The following is a 16,546-nucleotide window of genomic DNA, read 5'->3' as shown; positions in this document are numbered from 1 at the left end:
GACGTGTGAAAGGGGGCGTGGCTGAGTGATGAGAACAGGTGAGAGAGGAAATGTTTGTGAGGTGATGGAGACATGAAGGACCGACTAGTTTTATTTAAAGTTTAACTGATGAACTGTTAATGGAGCAGTTGGTGGAGCGATGGACATCAGTGCAGCAGGTAAGCCCAGATACACCTCACCTCATTCAGCAGGAGATTCGTACATGAAGACCTGGAAGCCTCAGACACCAGAGTGTTAGTACCCAAAACAATCATGTTCCCAGGGTAGTTGTGTTTGCTGTGATATATAAAAAATATGAGAAAAAAATAACATAAAAAACAACAGTGTTATAATGTAAACAAACTGGCATTTTAAGTGTTAAAATTAAAAAAAAGTAATTGATATTTGGTAGTTATGATCAGGACCGAATTTGGTGAAAAGATTTTTAGATTTAGATTTTTAATAATAATATTAATATATATAGTATTTTTATAGCAGTTTATGGTAAAGAGTTGTTTTTTAATCAGACACTGCACAATAAAAACATCAAAATCAATGTTGTTGCTATTCATTTACATATCCCAGACTGAAAAATCCCCCTAGCATTTATTATACAGTATCTATCCACCTATCTATCTAGCCATCTATCTACTATCTATCTATCTATATATCTATCTATATTCATAAAAACAACATTGGCATTATGTAAACAAACTGGCATTTAAGGCGTTAAAATTCTGAAAATGAATTAATATTTGTTAGTTATGATCAGGACTGAAGTCGGTGAAAAAAACTAAACTCAGTGAAATAATATTAATATTAAATATTTGTAATGGCAGTTTTAGTAGGGGACATTGTTGTCCTCTAAGGTAACAAGTAGGAGTTTAAAAAAAATCTGACACTACTTAACAAATAAAAAAGCATACAAATCTATTTTGCTGCTAATCATTGACATATCCCAGACTGTAAAAAAATAAAAAGCCCCCTAGAATTTAGTATACAGAAAAATATATATTTTTCATAAAAAAACAACAGTAGCATTATGTAAACAAACTGGCATTTAAATGGTTAAAATTCTGAAAATGAATTAATATATGGTAGTTATGATCATGACTGTTGGTTAAACGATTTTACTCTGTGAAAGTGTTAAATAATAATATATCATTTTATGGCAGTTATTATATTTGTCTTGATATTTCCACATTTATTTATTTATTTACCTATTTATTCTTTTATTTATTCATCTACATATTTCCATTTATTATTTATTTGTCTTTATATTTCCATATTTATTTTCTTATTCTTTTACAGATGTATTCTTTTGTATGGCCTTCCTATAACTCCATAGACTCTACTGCAGTTCTTACTGTGCAAAGCTCTTCTTTTATATGAATTATACAACTGAATGAATTTTCTAAATCAGCCAATCAATCACATGCTTTTGTCAGATATACTGGAGAATTAAAATAAAATAATAATGATTAGTTGTAGTCAGTAACGACACACGCACATGGTTTTGTTTTTGGTAGGTTTATAAAAAGGAAATACACAACGTCATAAACACATATTGTTTATCTGGTGTGACATAAAATGGACAAGTGACTTTTTGCAACACATATTTTTCAAGTAGTTTGAAGAAGATGCAGGAGAGGGAAATCAACAGCTCTTCTGTCCTGTGTTGAATATCATATGGCACAAAGTCGTTTTAAATCCAGGAAGGGAATAACAGCAAAATTCTGTTACGTATATTATAAACAGTATGCTACAAAAGCTCGTACTAACAAAGACCACATAAACCTGAGAAATGTCGTATAGGTAAAGCAAGGCAGAGTCTATTACTTACTGGAGTATTTCAACTAAAAGCGCTGTGTTAATAAGTATTAAAAAGCAGAATGGAATCCACATCCCCTTTATCTTCACATTTCTAACTCATGTAAATGATTTCCTTAAAATATTACGTTTCTACAAAATGTACATTCTGTCGCTGATATTCATGGTTAAACCCATAAAACTGTACACATCTGTCTTCATTGCTAACAGTGATTGTAACGGTCAAGAGTGACAACACTGAGGCCGCCGGCGGACCGGCGAGCTTACATGATTATGATAAACAATATTAAAACTAAACAAAGAAAGCCCTTAAAAAATGTGTTTCTGAACAACCATTGAAATTGATAAACCCTTAACTTATAAGATGTTTGGGATGCAAACGGTTTGACATTGAGAAGAACTGCGCGGAGACCAGTGAGAGGCAACGTAGGGCTCGCTAATGTTGCGTTCACACCGAAGAGCGAAGCAAATTTTTCGCCTTGCTTTACTCGCATGATTTGGACCGCCGCTAGCTTTTCTTTCCTCCATTTCCTCCATCAACCATGGACGAAATAACCACTGTTGCTGCTTTGTTCATGTTGTGGAAGTCCCAGATATGTCAGAAAACCAAACGCCGTCGTGTCTGGGTTCATAACGTCACCCGGCGGCGAGCTGTATTCACACACACACAGTGACATTGCACTGACTGTATCTAGCAAGACACACGTCACTACTGCGGTATGAACCCAAAATAAACAGATTGTGCTCAGATTTAATTGCAATAAACGGATCAAAATGATGCTGAAATAACTACATAATAATGCAGATCTGTAAAAAGTCTGAATTCATGCTTTTGTCAGGTCTGTTACCATGACGACAAGCAGACAACTTTTAAAATGCTTGTTTCCTGAATGGAGTTTGGATGGATCAGTGCCAGGCTACGCAGCTGCTCAATCAACACTCAACATGACGTCATCTAGGCATAAATACGGCAGCGACATTGTTGTAAACGGATCAAAATGATGCCGGAATAACTACATAATGATGTTGATTTGTAAAAAGTCTGAATTCATGCTTTGTCAGGTCTGTCTGTAAGACGACAAGCAAACAACTTTTAAAATGCCTGTTTTCTGAATGGAGTTTGGATCAATCAGTGCCAGACTTGCTAACATTGTAGCTGCTCCATCATCACCTAACATAACGTCATCTAGGCATAAATACGGCAGCGACGTTGTAGTTTCTATCAGAGACAGTCTGTGGTTTCTACACAGTTTGGTCCGGTCTCTGTACAGATATGATGGACTATCGTAGCTCTGGGTGACCACAGACACATACAAGATTTATTTCCTCCATCGTCAGTGACGACAGGAGGAGAATCTCAACGCTGATAGGCTTTCACGACACAGCGTCACGCCAATTTCTCGCTTGAGTTGAAATATTTCAACTCCTGCCAATACGTGGATGATGCGACGCGAACACGGGAAACTTTGTTATTCGCGGTAGTTGAAATATTCGCTTCGCTCTGGTGTGAACGCACCGTAAGACACAATCATGCCACACAGCAGATGATGATCCTGCAGGACACTCTTAGAAAATGTGAGGTTAGAATAAAAACATGATTCTGACAATGTTAAGCAAATGAAAACGTCTTGTCTGGCGTTGTGTGAACGAAATGGAATGACGTTATTAGCATTCTTTCGGGCAGGCGGATATTTCCATACTTTGAGGCATACGTGTGAAGAGTGAGAATACGACAGCACAGACGAGAGAGAGAGAGAGAGAGAGAGAGAGAGAGAGCGAGAGAGAGAGCATCCAAATCCTCATAGGGGGAAGAACATCTGACGGACTCCTTATTAAATTCAACAAGAATAAAAACATTATATAAGAAGAAACATTCTCCATCTTTGGGGATCCAAAACCAGGATCAAAAGATCTCCGTTAAAAAAAAAAACGTGTGCACATGTGCTTTGCAATGTAAACACTGCCGGGATTCTTTTCCTTTGGGATTTCAAAAAAGTCAATCAACAGCTTTTTTTTTCGCTCACTGATGGAGGGGGATGAGGTAATGTGTCAGCAAACGCACGGCACACTTCGTTTCCTCCACTCTGGAAGTCGGGATGAAGTCGTAACACCTGTTCAGTCCGTCGAGGTGGAGTCGAGAGAGTTCACATGCAGCCGCTGCGTGCCCCATGAGTCCAGACGCTGGCTCCTGCAGGGCTTATTGCTCACGGGGGGTAAGGGTGTGGGGGGGGGGGGGGGTCTGGCCGGCTCCTCTTACAGTTTGCCTTGTTTCAGCCGCTCTATGTGGTGGCACAGCTTCAGTGCTGGACCCAGTTTCAGACCCATGTACTTCATGATCATGTCGCTCCGTAGCAGCATCAGAGCTTTTCCATCGATCTCCTGTAGAAACAAACAACGGGACTCAGTACGGGTGGAAACAGCTGATGGTGATCACGTCTGTCCGGGTCAAATTCATGATTATTATAACCACATTGTTGGTGTTGTGCATCATTTCTCCTGCAGATTACCATCTATATGTTACGGCTGTGATGATTCACCTATCTCCTGATTCCATACTATCATGATACTTGGGAGTATTGTGATTTTATGATTTATTGTGATTTTTGTTAACTTTTTTAACACTAGACCCGGGGTCAGCAACCTTTACTATCAAAAGAGCCATTTGTGGCCAAAAAATAAATTCTGTCTGGAGCCGCAAAACGTATTTGAGCCTTATAATGGCGGTAACACAGCCTATTGAGTCTAATGCAGTGAGGACCCAGGGGCCAACGAGAGGCGGGACATTGAAGAATCGTCTTGAGGAGATTTGGCTGGAAGCTCTTTTCAGCAGGAGCTTCCAGTATGTTTGTTCTGGAAATGTCTTTCAATTATTTTTTGCAAATTTTTCGCCGCAGAAGGCAAACCAATCTGTCCACGCACTTTTCTCTATTTTTATTTTTGGGGGGATTTGGAGCCAACACTATTGAGGATCGGCAAAATTAGAGGATAAGTGACGGGCCGTCGCCATACGTACGCTATGACACACAGTTTAGTTTACTGAAATGTTAAAACTTATTTTATTATTCAGTGTAAAGGATAGGGATGCACCAATCCCACTTTCTCAGTCCCGATACTGATACCGATACCTGGGCTATCTATCGGCCCATCGGTATCGGTGCATCCCTAATATAGGCTTTTTGTGACTGGAGAATGTAAGAATCACTCTAGGCCTACAACAATCATTAATTCAAGTTAAAATGTTTAAAAAATAACCATTATTCATTTCTACATTATTTTTCTACTATACTTCTGGTGAATATAATCCAATCAATCTTATTTCCATAGATGTATTTTGTATAGACAGTTCCCTTTGTTAACACCTTTATTTTGAGAAGCAGACGTAGTCCCACGTGTCTACTTCCTCAGCTTCCTGATTAAAAACAGTAATAGGAAGCTGAGGAGCTTTGGTGTAAGTCAGCACATACTTGAGATGGCATCCAGGGGCCTGGTTGAAAGCATTTTACAGTTTAATACGACTGCTTAGTACGGCAACTTGAGGGGGAAGAACAAAAACAAGCTTTCCAAAATTGTTAAGATTGCAGGGCGACATATTTGATAGAGCGGTACTCGGGAAGGCCAGACAGATATCTTTAGACGCTTCGCACCCACTAAACTCTGAGTTTGAGCTGCTCCCGTCTGGCCGTCAATTCAGGAACATATATAAGAGGTCTTTTATTCCCCATGCCATACAGGTACTGAATGCAAAATGACTGCACTTGCTGCTGCTGTTTCCTGCCCATTTGCACAATTGTACGTCTGTTGTTGTATGTTTTGTAACAGTGCGGAGTGTTTTGCTGACTGTATGTTTAATTTAATTTAACAATGAAGTCAAAGTAAAGTAAATACTTCGTCTAACTTTTCCAAGGTGGTCTCTAGCTCTCCCGTCAGCTGAATGCATTTAACATAAAGGTCAGGATATGGGTGCTCTACAGTTGTAGCGTCGGCCCATTTGACCACAGAGACGAGAGCGACGACCGGCTTGACTACATTTTCGACTACAAACACGCCAGAAGTGTCGTGATTTAGCCTGCTAGATATGTGGAATGCGTCTGCGATGCATCGGCGACCTGAGGCTTTTGTCGGGAAGCTCCAAAAACTGTTGGCGAGTCTGAAATCGAGGCTAAAGTTGTGTAGTGTGAACTCGGCATCAGTCTAAAGCACTCGCGGTGCTTTTTAAAAAGTAAAAGTAAACTTACATGTTTTCTGAATAGTTCAGCATGTGGAGCTAACGCCATGGGGTCGGCGTCCCTCACAAACTGCATCACCTCTTCGATGGACCAGGAGGAGGGGTTTTTACTGGGCAGCTCGGACGCCAGCGCTTCAGGACCTGTGGTGGAGCTGGCTGCTACCAAAGAAGAAGAAGAAGACTCAATGAGCATCTAGAGAGCATTCACATCCATCTACTGGACCTCCACAGATTGTGACCATACACTACCTTCTACTCGTCTGAGAGGCTGCGTGGAGCTGAGCTCTGCGGGGTTAGCGGAGAGGCGGCGCATGGCCACGGCGTTGCTGGCGCGGTAGCGGCTGCTGGCGTGGGAGTGGTACTCTGAGGAACTGCGCACCATCTGGGGTCGAGGGGTCATGGAGTTGGAGGCTGAGTCCATGTAGCGCTGCTCCTTTATTAGGCTGTTCTCTTCATGAGGCAGCGTCTCTGCTGGAGACACAAACACATTCATTCTTTCTTTAAGACAACGTACAGTATATACGTGTAAGGATGTCACAATACTAGAAAGTTAGTAGTCAATACCAATACTTATTACTAGAGGTCTGGACATGTCTCTATTCTAGAGGTCTGGACATGTCTCTATTCTAGAGGTCCGGACATGTCTCTATTCTAGAGGTCCGGACATGTCTCTATTCTAGAGGTCCGGACATGTCTCTATTCTAGAGGTCCGGACATGTCTCTATTCTAGAGGTCCGGACATGTCTCTATTCTAGAGGTCCGGACATGTCTCTATTCTAGAGGTCCGGACATGTCTCTATTCTAGAGGTCCGGACATGTCTCTATTCTAGAGGTCCGGACATGTCTCTATTCTAGAGGTCCGGACATGTCTCTATTCTAGAGGTCCGGACATGTCTCTATTCTAGAGGTCCGGACATGTCTCTATTCTAGAGGTCCGGACATGTCTCTATTCTAGAGGTCCGGACATGTCTCTATTCTAGAGGTCTGGACATGTCTCTATTCTAGAGGTCTGGACATGTCTCTATTCTAGAGGTCTGGACATGTCTCTATTCTAGAGGTCTGGACATGTCTCTATTCTAGAGGTCTGGACATGTCTCTATTCTAGAGGTCCGGACATGTCTCTATTCTAGAGGTCCGGACATGTCTCTATTCTAGAGGTCTGGACATGTCTCTATTCTAAGATGCATCGCAATGCAGACGTGAACAATTCTGCATCGATGCAGTGACGTCATCTGGAGTTTGGTTTCAATTCAGCTCAGTCTTTACTGCATTTTGTTGTCATTTACTGCCGCACTAGTTTCTCTCCTCTGATCGCTGTGTGTCACCGAGGGTGGAGCTGAGAGACGGCACTAGCTTGTTGCTCTCGCTACCAATATTAGCTGCTGTGTTTTAACAATGTTGGGCTGAAAAAACGTGCATGTGGGCTGAAATTCAACCGTGGTGTTGTTCTGTCGGGAGATGCAGTGACTTAACACTAAACCAAGTAGAAGAGCTATGAGTAAACAAAAATAACAAACTAACTAAAGTCTGCTAGCTGCTAGGCTAACTCATCAGTTTTTCAGACTCAGTTTTTGGTATCATATGAAACTATAAAACCTGATGAATCCATCGGTACCAGCCATGTCATACTAGCTTGTAAAGAAGGAGGTTAAATAACGCTCCAAACTTATACTACATTTTGTTGATGAAAAACTGTCAAGTCCATGTTCAAAGGGGTCCCTTGACCTCTGACCTCCAGATCAGTGAATGTAAATGGGTTCTATGGGTACCCACGAGTCTCCCCTTTACAGACATGCCCACTTTATGATAATCACATGCAGTTTGGGGCAAGTCATAGTCAAGTCAGCACACTGACACACTGACAGCTGTTGTTGCCTGTTGGGCTGCAGTTTGCCATGTTATGATTGGAGCATATAGTTTTATGCTAAATGCAGTACCTGTGAGGGTTTCTGGATCAATATCTGTCATTGTTTTGTGTTAATTGATTTACAATACAAATATATACATACATATGCATAAAGCAGCATATTCGTCCACTCCCATGTTGATAAGAGGATTAAATACTTGACAAATCTCCCACATAAAAATGTGTGATTAATCGTGATTAACTATTTGAATTGATTGACAGCCCTAATATACCCTTGAGTATTACAAGTATAAAAACATTCTCAAACCTTCTGAAGGGTGAGCTTCTGTGCGTAAATGTTTAGGTGACAGAGGGGCAGCATACGGCGGCGAGACGCCGGAGAGACTCCGTTTACTCCCCCGAGCCAGAGACGGAGCGTCCAACGCCTCTTCTTTCACTGAAACACCAAAAAAAAGATGAGCTGTAACTATAAATCTCCTTGTTTAAGAACTCCGATCCGGACAGAGCAGTGCAGTGATTGTTTACCTGACTTGGTCCTGTCGTAAGCAGGGTAGTGGCTGAACGGCTGGCTGCTGAACAGGTTGTCACACTGCAGGTGGCGACACATCGTCTCCAAGAACCGCAGCACGAAGGAAGCACTGGAGGCCGACGGAAGTTTGACCACACGGACGCCGCCATCTGTTCTCACTGGGAGGAACCACAACATGATTGTCACAAAAAGAGGCTCAGCTCATTATTCAGTTATTAATCGAGAAGTGAGATACGTCCAATAACGACGGTCTGTGTGTGTGTTTCTACCTCTGACAACCTCTCCTCCTCCTGAGTGAGTCTGCAGAGCGCTGAGCAGGACTTTAGGCTGGTACGCACAGTCTATACAGGACTGGACCACCTGCTGGAGCACAGCGTTCACCGGCCCCGGGCCAAAGTGGTCTGGCAGATGCTGCATCTGCTTCCTGTCCAGGTGGAGGCCGCAGTTCCCGTGCTTATTCACGTACACACACACTGGAACAAACACCAGAAACAAACAAGTGAGCAGATGAGAAGATATCCTAGTGATAGCTTTAACTCAAAAGCTAATAAACAATCCTTACCTGTTGAAACCACAGAGTTGAGGCTGGCGGGGCTTTCTTGTGGAACCTGGATGCTGGGCAGCTGTGCTGGGCTTTGGAGGATCTTGGACTTCCTCTGAAGTCAAGGAGGGTGGAAAGAAGAGAAATCACACGTCATCAATGTGTCATATCTTTGGGGTACAAAACATGTCAAATCTGGTCTGCACTCGCCAAAATTGAGCCAATCACAACACACGACTGCAGCTCCAGTTACATATACCCCAAGACCCGTGTCCCAGCCTCCTTCAATAGGCCTTGGTTTGGGCCTTACCTTGCTTCCAGGCTTGGGGCCTCTCTTCTTGTAGGACCGCGGTACGAGCTCCGTGTTTTCCGGTTCAGTTCCGTTCTGGGCGGCGGCTGCTTCCGCCACGGCTTTGAGCAGAGCGAGGGTCTCGCTCTTGGGCCGACGGCCTCTCACCCCCTTCCTGACGGGCAGAGCGGGCAGAGGGTTGGGGAGTCTGTAGGGGGACTGCATGGACCGCCTGCTGGGCTTGGAGGGCGACGCCGGGAGGATCGGCACGCTCTTTGGCAGCGAAACTGGAATAACAACAACAACGCAATTAGTATGGAGGGAGTTGATATCAAAAAACTAGAAGCTCATACAGAGTTCAAAATTGAGCCGCCGTCAGGCATGGCCGCTAATCGATCTTTCTGAGGTTGTAGCGGGCTCAGCTTTAGAGCTGGAGTGAAGATACTGGCATCATATGAAACTAGAAACTGATAGGTACCAACCATGTCATATTAGCTTGTCAAGGAGGTTAAATAAAGCTCCAAACTTGCGCACATTTTTTAAATAAGCACATACAGTTGTTGCCTGTTGGGCTGTAGTTTGCCATGTTATGATTTGAGCATATCTTTTATGCTAAATGCAGTACCTGTGAGGGTTTCTGGACAATATCTGTTATTGTTTTGTGTTGTTAACTGATTTCTAATAATAAATATTTACATACATTTGCATAAAGCAGCATATTTGTCCCCTCAGAGGAAACACCTTCACCGTGACAGCCCTAGTTCATCATGCCCCTTCAAATTCAGAAATGTTTCCATTCGGCCCTCCTCTGGGAGACGTGTTAATATGCTGTTATTGGATCAAGAGGCAGAACGCATGCTCTCTTTTACTGTGTGTGCAGCACCTGCTAAAAATTAGACTGTGTATATTTTGCTCTGCCAGATTAAGAAACAACACCAGATGATTAATGATAACAGTGTTTGTATTATTCTAACTGTGGCTGCAGTTTCCAGACTACAAAACAACAGCATCTGCCTCATCAGAGCTCAGTGTACGACGTGCAGACCGGCGCTGCCACCTAGAGGACGACTCTTACCACTGTTTCCTGGTGGCTGCAGGCTGTGCTTTGTGAGTGAGCACCAGCCCACGGGGAAGACGTCCCGGGAGTCGTACTTGCACCAGTAATCGAAGGCGCCCCGCCACCCGTCGAACATGATAAAGACCTCGTCGCCCTTCACCTCTCCGATGGTGGCGGGGCAGATGAGGTACGGGTTCTTCTTGTCCACAGCCTCCAGCTTCATGCCTGGCTTCAGGTTGTTCTGGGGGGGCCTCGGAGGTTCCTGAGAATGAGTGAAAACATCCACATTACAACAGCTGTTTAAAGGCATAGGCTGCCAATAACATAGTGCCGTACTGTGTTTGTATAATGAAGCATTACGTACCTTTTTAAAGGCCGTTGCTGGCGCCATCTCGGCTCCATTTAAGGTTCTCAACAGAAACATGGGCCACGAGGAGGCATTCATCCGAAATCCTGGGGGAGAACATTTAATAACATTAAAACAAAAGTGAATTCAGAACACGGAAATTCAGAGTTATTAACACAGCGTGTGGTTTCGTGTAAGGGTGCTACGATCAGGACTTTAGGGACTGGAAGCAGTGCCGGTCAAAACTGATCATAGATCACCGACAACGGGGTCTGAAGTTAAACCTACACCAACAGAGTACTTCATTCGATACCCATCATGTGAATGGGATCTATCTTTGAATGCAAAGAGTTGAAATATTTCAACTTTCACAAATATGCAAATGAGTGTATTCACGTCTATTCGCCTCTTTGCATTGTCTTTGTATGTACAGTAATTGTGCCATGCAAAAAGTTCACTTCACGCTTGGTGTAAATGCAGCATAACAATTATTTTCAGTTCAACTTTATCAGTCTACCATTTCTTCTTTTCTTGTTGCACAGGTTTCATAACTCAGCCACGGCAGTTCAGCAGACAAGTGCAAAGACAACGTGCTTCCATCCGACCTCCCCTGATCTCTTACCCAGCGGTGGCTGCAGCATGTCTCCGTTCTTCTCACAGGTGCCGATTGGCTGGATGTCCAAGGAGTCCACCAGTCTCCAGAAGTCATTGCTGTTGTCACTTCCATCCAGACGGAGACGCAGACGAACCCCAGTTAAACCCATCACGGTGGCGATGCACACAGAGGTGGAGTTGCGCGGGTCGTGGGCTTCGAGCTTCATCCCCACCTTGAAGTCGTTGGAGGGCGGGACTCTGGCCTGCAGATGTCAGGAACATGTAAGTACTGATACTGTAAGCACTGCACACAAAACCAGCCAGGGTTAGATGATGTCATCTAACTGTTTATTATATGTATAAGTGTTTGGTAAAATGTTTTGCTAACTGTCTGTACAGGAAATAAAAGTAGTGTTCTACTTTCCATCAGGCAGTGTGTCGCACTCAAAGTCATAAATATAGACGAACAAAACCAGTTCAACTACTGGCAGTAATTCACAGAAGCATGGTTGCCCCGGTAACGTCATTACTTACATGTAGAGCTGCAACGATTAATCAATTAGTCGTCAACTATTAAATTAATCAGCAACTACTTTGATAATTGATTAATCAGTGTGAGCTTAAATGTGAATATTTTCTGGTTTCTTTCCTCCTCTGTGACAATAAACTGAATATCTTTGGACAAAACAAGACATTTGAGGAAACACTGATCGACATTTTTCACCATTTTCTGATATTTTATAGAACAACTAATCGATTAATGGAGAAAATAATCAACAATGAAAATAATCGTTAGTTGCAGCCCTACTTACTGTGCAGACTTAAAAGCACAACTTTTAATATCAACTTAAATCTCCTCTGATTTGCTAACTGTTGTCATCAGTGCTGACAAAACAACCGATTCGGTTTGGACTGTGAATGTGGGTTTAAAAAGCAGACATTTAAAAGATAAAATAGATAGTAGACACTATAATCTTATCCAAGACTACAGTTCTGTAAATTCTAACCCAATTACTTCAGATGCACTCAAAGTCTAATAAGAATAGGTCAATCTTCATCCAGGAGGACATACCTGACGGAAACATCCTGGTGGAGCCGGCATAGCAGACGATTCCTTTAGATATTCTTCCCAGCTAAAAGCATCTAAACAAAAACCACAACAGAATGTTAATGTTTTCACTGCATGATTTCTGTTTAATGCAAAATATTAAATATATTCTTTCTTTTATTAAAAAACCTCAGAAAACACATTGAGGGAGAACCCTCATTTTCAATGGCGCCGAGGTACATACAAAAAATACAGACACAACTCAAATCAAATAGCAATAAAAGGAGAATGCATGGCTATATCAATGAAAACAAAGGGAGAAAAATAAAAGCAATGACAGTTACAATCAATATGATTAAACCTTGCAATTGGCATATTCCAAGTGAATAAATACAGAAAGGAAAAGTACTTCAACAATTCTTTTTCTTGTAAATAATGGAAACTAAGATTTATTTCTAAAAAGAAAACCCAATTTCAATCTCAGCTTTGATAACATGTCAATATGGACTTTAAAAGTGTAGTTTTGCTTATGAAAAATGACATAAAATCCAGTAAATGCTTGAGCGAAACCTGCTAACTATAACCTGAATTTTGAGGTTATACTATTAAATATATGGTGAGCAACAGCTCCCGTCCCTTTCCAAGCTGATCTCTGGTCCACTATCCTCCGCTAGACAGAGAATAGATTCTCTCATAGCTCACAATACAGACGGAAAATGCATGCATCCGTGTCGTGTTTGAGCTTTTCAGAAAGACTGAAAATCTAGTAGTAAGTAGAATACACCAATGGCATCATGTGATTTTAAAGAGTTAATATAACAGTGTAAAATGACTTCTGATAATAACACTTAACACAGCTGTTCTTGTGCTCAACTAAAGTAATCTAAGGGAATAAATAAAATCACAATTCAGAGAAAACAGCATCACAAAATATAAAAAAATAAGTTCACCTTTAGTTGTTGCAGGAGTTGTACCTGTTAGTGGAAGCATTCTCCCTGGCTTCTCTTTTTTGCCATCTTTCTGATCTGAAAATGATAAAAATAAAATAAAAAAACTTTTAGAAAATGTATAAAAATACAAAAGTTGATTTAACAAATCTTAACAATAAAAGTAAAAATACAGCTTTAATGGATTTATCTTCCCTCAAACATCTTGTAATGTCCTACAAGTAAAGCCCCTATTTCGAACATTTTTCACATGTGAAAAATGATAATTGCCTTGTAATAACTTCTCTCATTTGCGTACTTTAACACGACTCAGAAATAATAGTCTGAAAACTGGTGATGAATATGGATTTCTGAGGGAGTGAATGTACTGAAGCCTTCAGTCACCACAGCTGATGACACAAAGAAATATCTAATGATGTTTTCAGCGACCCACAATCATAATGACACAAATGAAGCTGTATTTGACCATATTATGAAGTCCCATACAGTCCCACTGTATACCCACACAGGTGTTCTCACTTATTGTGCTTGATCAGAGCGCTCCGAAAGAAAAACAAACCTTCAAAATCATGAATGCGGTCTTTATCAAGCATAGTAAAATGACGTCTGCTTGCCTTTTAGTGGAGTTTTTCCCATGGTGACGAAGACCAATGGTGACACTTCTACGATGGCGACCAATGGTGACGAAGACCAATGGTGACACTTCTACGATGGCGACCAATGGCGACACTTCTACGATGGCGACACTTCAACGATGACGACCAATGGCGACCAGGTATGCTTCTTGCCAGTGTAGTCCTGATCTAAAAAATATAAAAAGGTTAAAATATTTAATATGAAATTGTCAAAATTACAACGTCATTAGCCTCACAATGAGTTAGTTAGGTAAGAAGTAAACAAAAACAGCCGTCCTACAATGTCCTGGAATTGACAAATGACAAATAAAAGACACTTGAAATGACTTAAATAAATATTAAATATCATAAAAATGCTCAAATACACTGGAGGGGGGCTTTAAGTACAATTTTCAGCTACTTGTACTTGAGTATTTCCATTTTATACTTCTACTCCACTACATTTATTTGACAACTTTAGTTAGTTACTTTGTAGATTCAAAATATGAATACAAAATATATATCTAAATCTAAAACTAATAAATTATGATGTATTATTATAGTGTTATACATATAATATTATTATATCATATATATTAAGCTACCCAGCAGTATATAAAGTATAAAATGACCTGAACCAATAATTATAATCCAGTTATATCATATATATTATTTTGAAATGGGTCATTCTGTATAATGAGTACAAATTATATTTTGATGATAATACTTTGAATGCAGGACTTTTACTTGTAACATAGTATTATTTACACTATATTATAAATATATATTAAGCTACCCAATAGTATTTAAAGTATAAAATGAGCTCCACGTTTTACCAGGTTGCAACATTAAAGTGATGAACCAATAATTATAATCCAGTATAGTTGTATGCATGTGTATATATATATATACATATATATATATGTATATGTATATATACATATATATGTATATATACATGTATATGTATATATACATGTATATGTATATATGTATATATATATACACATATATATATGTGTATATATACATATATATGTATATATGTATATATATATACACATATATATATGTATATGTATATATATATATATGTGTGTGTGTGTGTGTGTAAATATATATATATATATGTAATAACATATATATATATATACATATATATATATATATATATATATGTATATATATGTATATATATATATATATATATATATATATATGTATATATATATATGTATATATATATATATATATATATATATGTATATATATGTATATATATATATATATATGTATATATATATATATATATATGTATATATATATATATATATGTTATTACATATATATATGTATGTGTAATAACATATATATATATATATATATATATATGTGTGTAATAACATATATATATATGTATATGTTATTACATATATATGTAATAACATATACATATATATATATATGTTATTACATATATATATATATGTAATAACATATACATATATATATATATATGTGTAATAACATATATATATATATATATATGTGTAATAACATATATATATATATATGTGTAATAACATATATATATATATGTATATGTTATTACATATATATATGTAATAACATATACATATATATATGTATATGTTATTACATATATATATATATGTAATAACATATACATATATATATATATATGTTATTACATATATATATATATATATATATATATATATATATATACATATATATATTATTCTGAAATGGGTCATTCTGCATACTGATTACTTTTACTTTTGGTACTTTAATTATATTTTGATGATAATACTTTGAATGCAGGACTTTTACTTGTAATAACTTGTAACATAGTATTATTTAGTCTGTAGTACTGCTACTTTCACTAAAGTAAAAATGAAGAAAACAAAGTGAAGTGACATCATAATAGTGAAGCTACACATAACCTGCTATAACCTGCTTCTAATGTTAACTTAGATTAGCTATCTAAACACCCAGACAGGTATAATAACTTCCTCTATAACCACAATAAAGCAGTTATTACTCTGAATACTCCATCTCTGCTCTGCAGTGTGTAACAGTAACATGTTCCAGGTGATAGTCTGCGCCCAATGTTGACAACTGGACTGTTTGGTTAGCTAGATGCTGGCTAATACCTGGCTAACCTTTAGCGTTAACTCTCTTTATTCTCTATTAATGAGGATAAATACACATTAACCCGGGTCCAGAAGCTTCATCACACGTTCTCCCGGAACTATATATCATTTAATCTGAAGAAAGAACTTACTGGAGCCGTGTTTTATCCGAGTGAAGGATCCTCACACTCCTCTCTCTGAGCAGCAGCTGCCATCTTTATTCTGTTACACGAATGTAGTGAATGCTGGAGACGGGGCTGTCCAGAACGAGCCGGTTCAAAGAGCCGGCTCTTTGAATCGGCTCTTTTCAGTGAACGATAAGAGCCGGCTCCCGTCCGAAAGCCGTTTTTTTTTTTTTTTTTTTTCTTTAATTAATTCAAGGCAGAATGATAGGACGATCCTCAGCACCACAGGCTCGCCGTGCACTGATGGTACGTGTCCACAGGATCCGTGCTTTCCACGCTCCCCATTCATTGTCTATGTAAGCAGCCGTGCAGCAATGCATTCTGGTAGCGTGGCGTCGC

General features: G+C 39.4%; 2 protein-coding genes across 4 annotated transcripts in view; one reads left to right on the top strand and one right to left on the bottom strand.

Annotated features, from left to right (window-relative positions):
• Positions 1-16,546, top strand: part of rai2 (retinoic acid induced 2) — a 113,589-nt gene that overhangs the window by 17,556 nt on the left and 79,487 nt on the right. The gene's annotated exons all lie outside the window — the stretch shown is intronic.
• Positions 1,491-16,303, bottom strand: LOC141767330 (sex comb on midleg-like protein 2). Of its 3 annotated transcripts, none has more exons than XM_074634515.1 (15): positions 16,175-16,303; positions 13,867-14,055; positions 13,256-13,330; positions 12,330-12,400; positions 11,286-11,520; positions 10,682-10,770; positions 10,336-10,579; positions 9,282-9,547; positions 8,993-9,086; positions 8,700-8,903; positions 8,427-8,588; positions 8,209-8,337; positions 6,284-6,505; positions 6,045-6,193; positions 1,491-4,188 (listed from the first exon to the last, which is right to left on the bottom strand). In XM_074634515.1, exons 2-15 carry the CDS (start codon positions 13,886-13,888, stop codon positions 4,063-4,065), a joined length of 2,088 nt encoding a protein of 695 aa, XP_074490616.1. In that variant the 5' UTR covers positions 13,889-14,055; positions 16,175-16,303; the 3' UTR covers positions 1,491-4,062. The 3 variants fall into 3 exon arrangements, with proteins under 3 accessions (XP_074490616.1, XP_074490617.1, XP_074490618.1); XM_074634516.1 differs by having other exon boundaries at positions 6,045-6,190; XM_074634517.1 differs by having other exon boundaries at positions 6,284-6,502.

This window comes from Sebastes fasciatus, chromosome 5 (assembly GCF_043250625.1).
Source record: "Sebastes fasciatus isolate fSebFas1 chromosome 5, fSebFas1.pri, whole genome shotgun sequence".
In the NCBI taxonomy this organism is placed as follows: domain Eukaryota; kingdom Metazoa; phylum Chordata; class Actinopteri; order Perciformes; family Sebastidae; genus Sebastes; species Sebastes fasciatus.
This window is presented reverse-complemented; position numbering and strand designations above follow the sequence as displayed.

What these genes read in the sequence shown, in the direction of transcription:
- LOC141767330 (XM_074634515.1), bottom strand. Translation starts at nt 13,888, where the DNA reads ATGGGAAAAACTCCACTAAAAG. An exon ending in CACCAGGATGTTTCCGTCAG is followed by an intron (nt 11,521 to 12,329) that starts GTATGTCCTCCT and finishes TGACATCTGCAG; the next exon opens with GCCAGAGTCCCGCCCTCCAA. An exon ending in CATGCTGCAGCCACCGCTGG is followed by an intron (nt 10,771 to 11,285) that starts GTAAGAGATCAG and finishes GTTCTCCCCCAG; the next exon opens with GATTTCGGATGAATGCCTCC.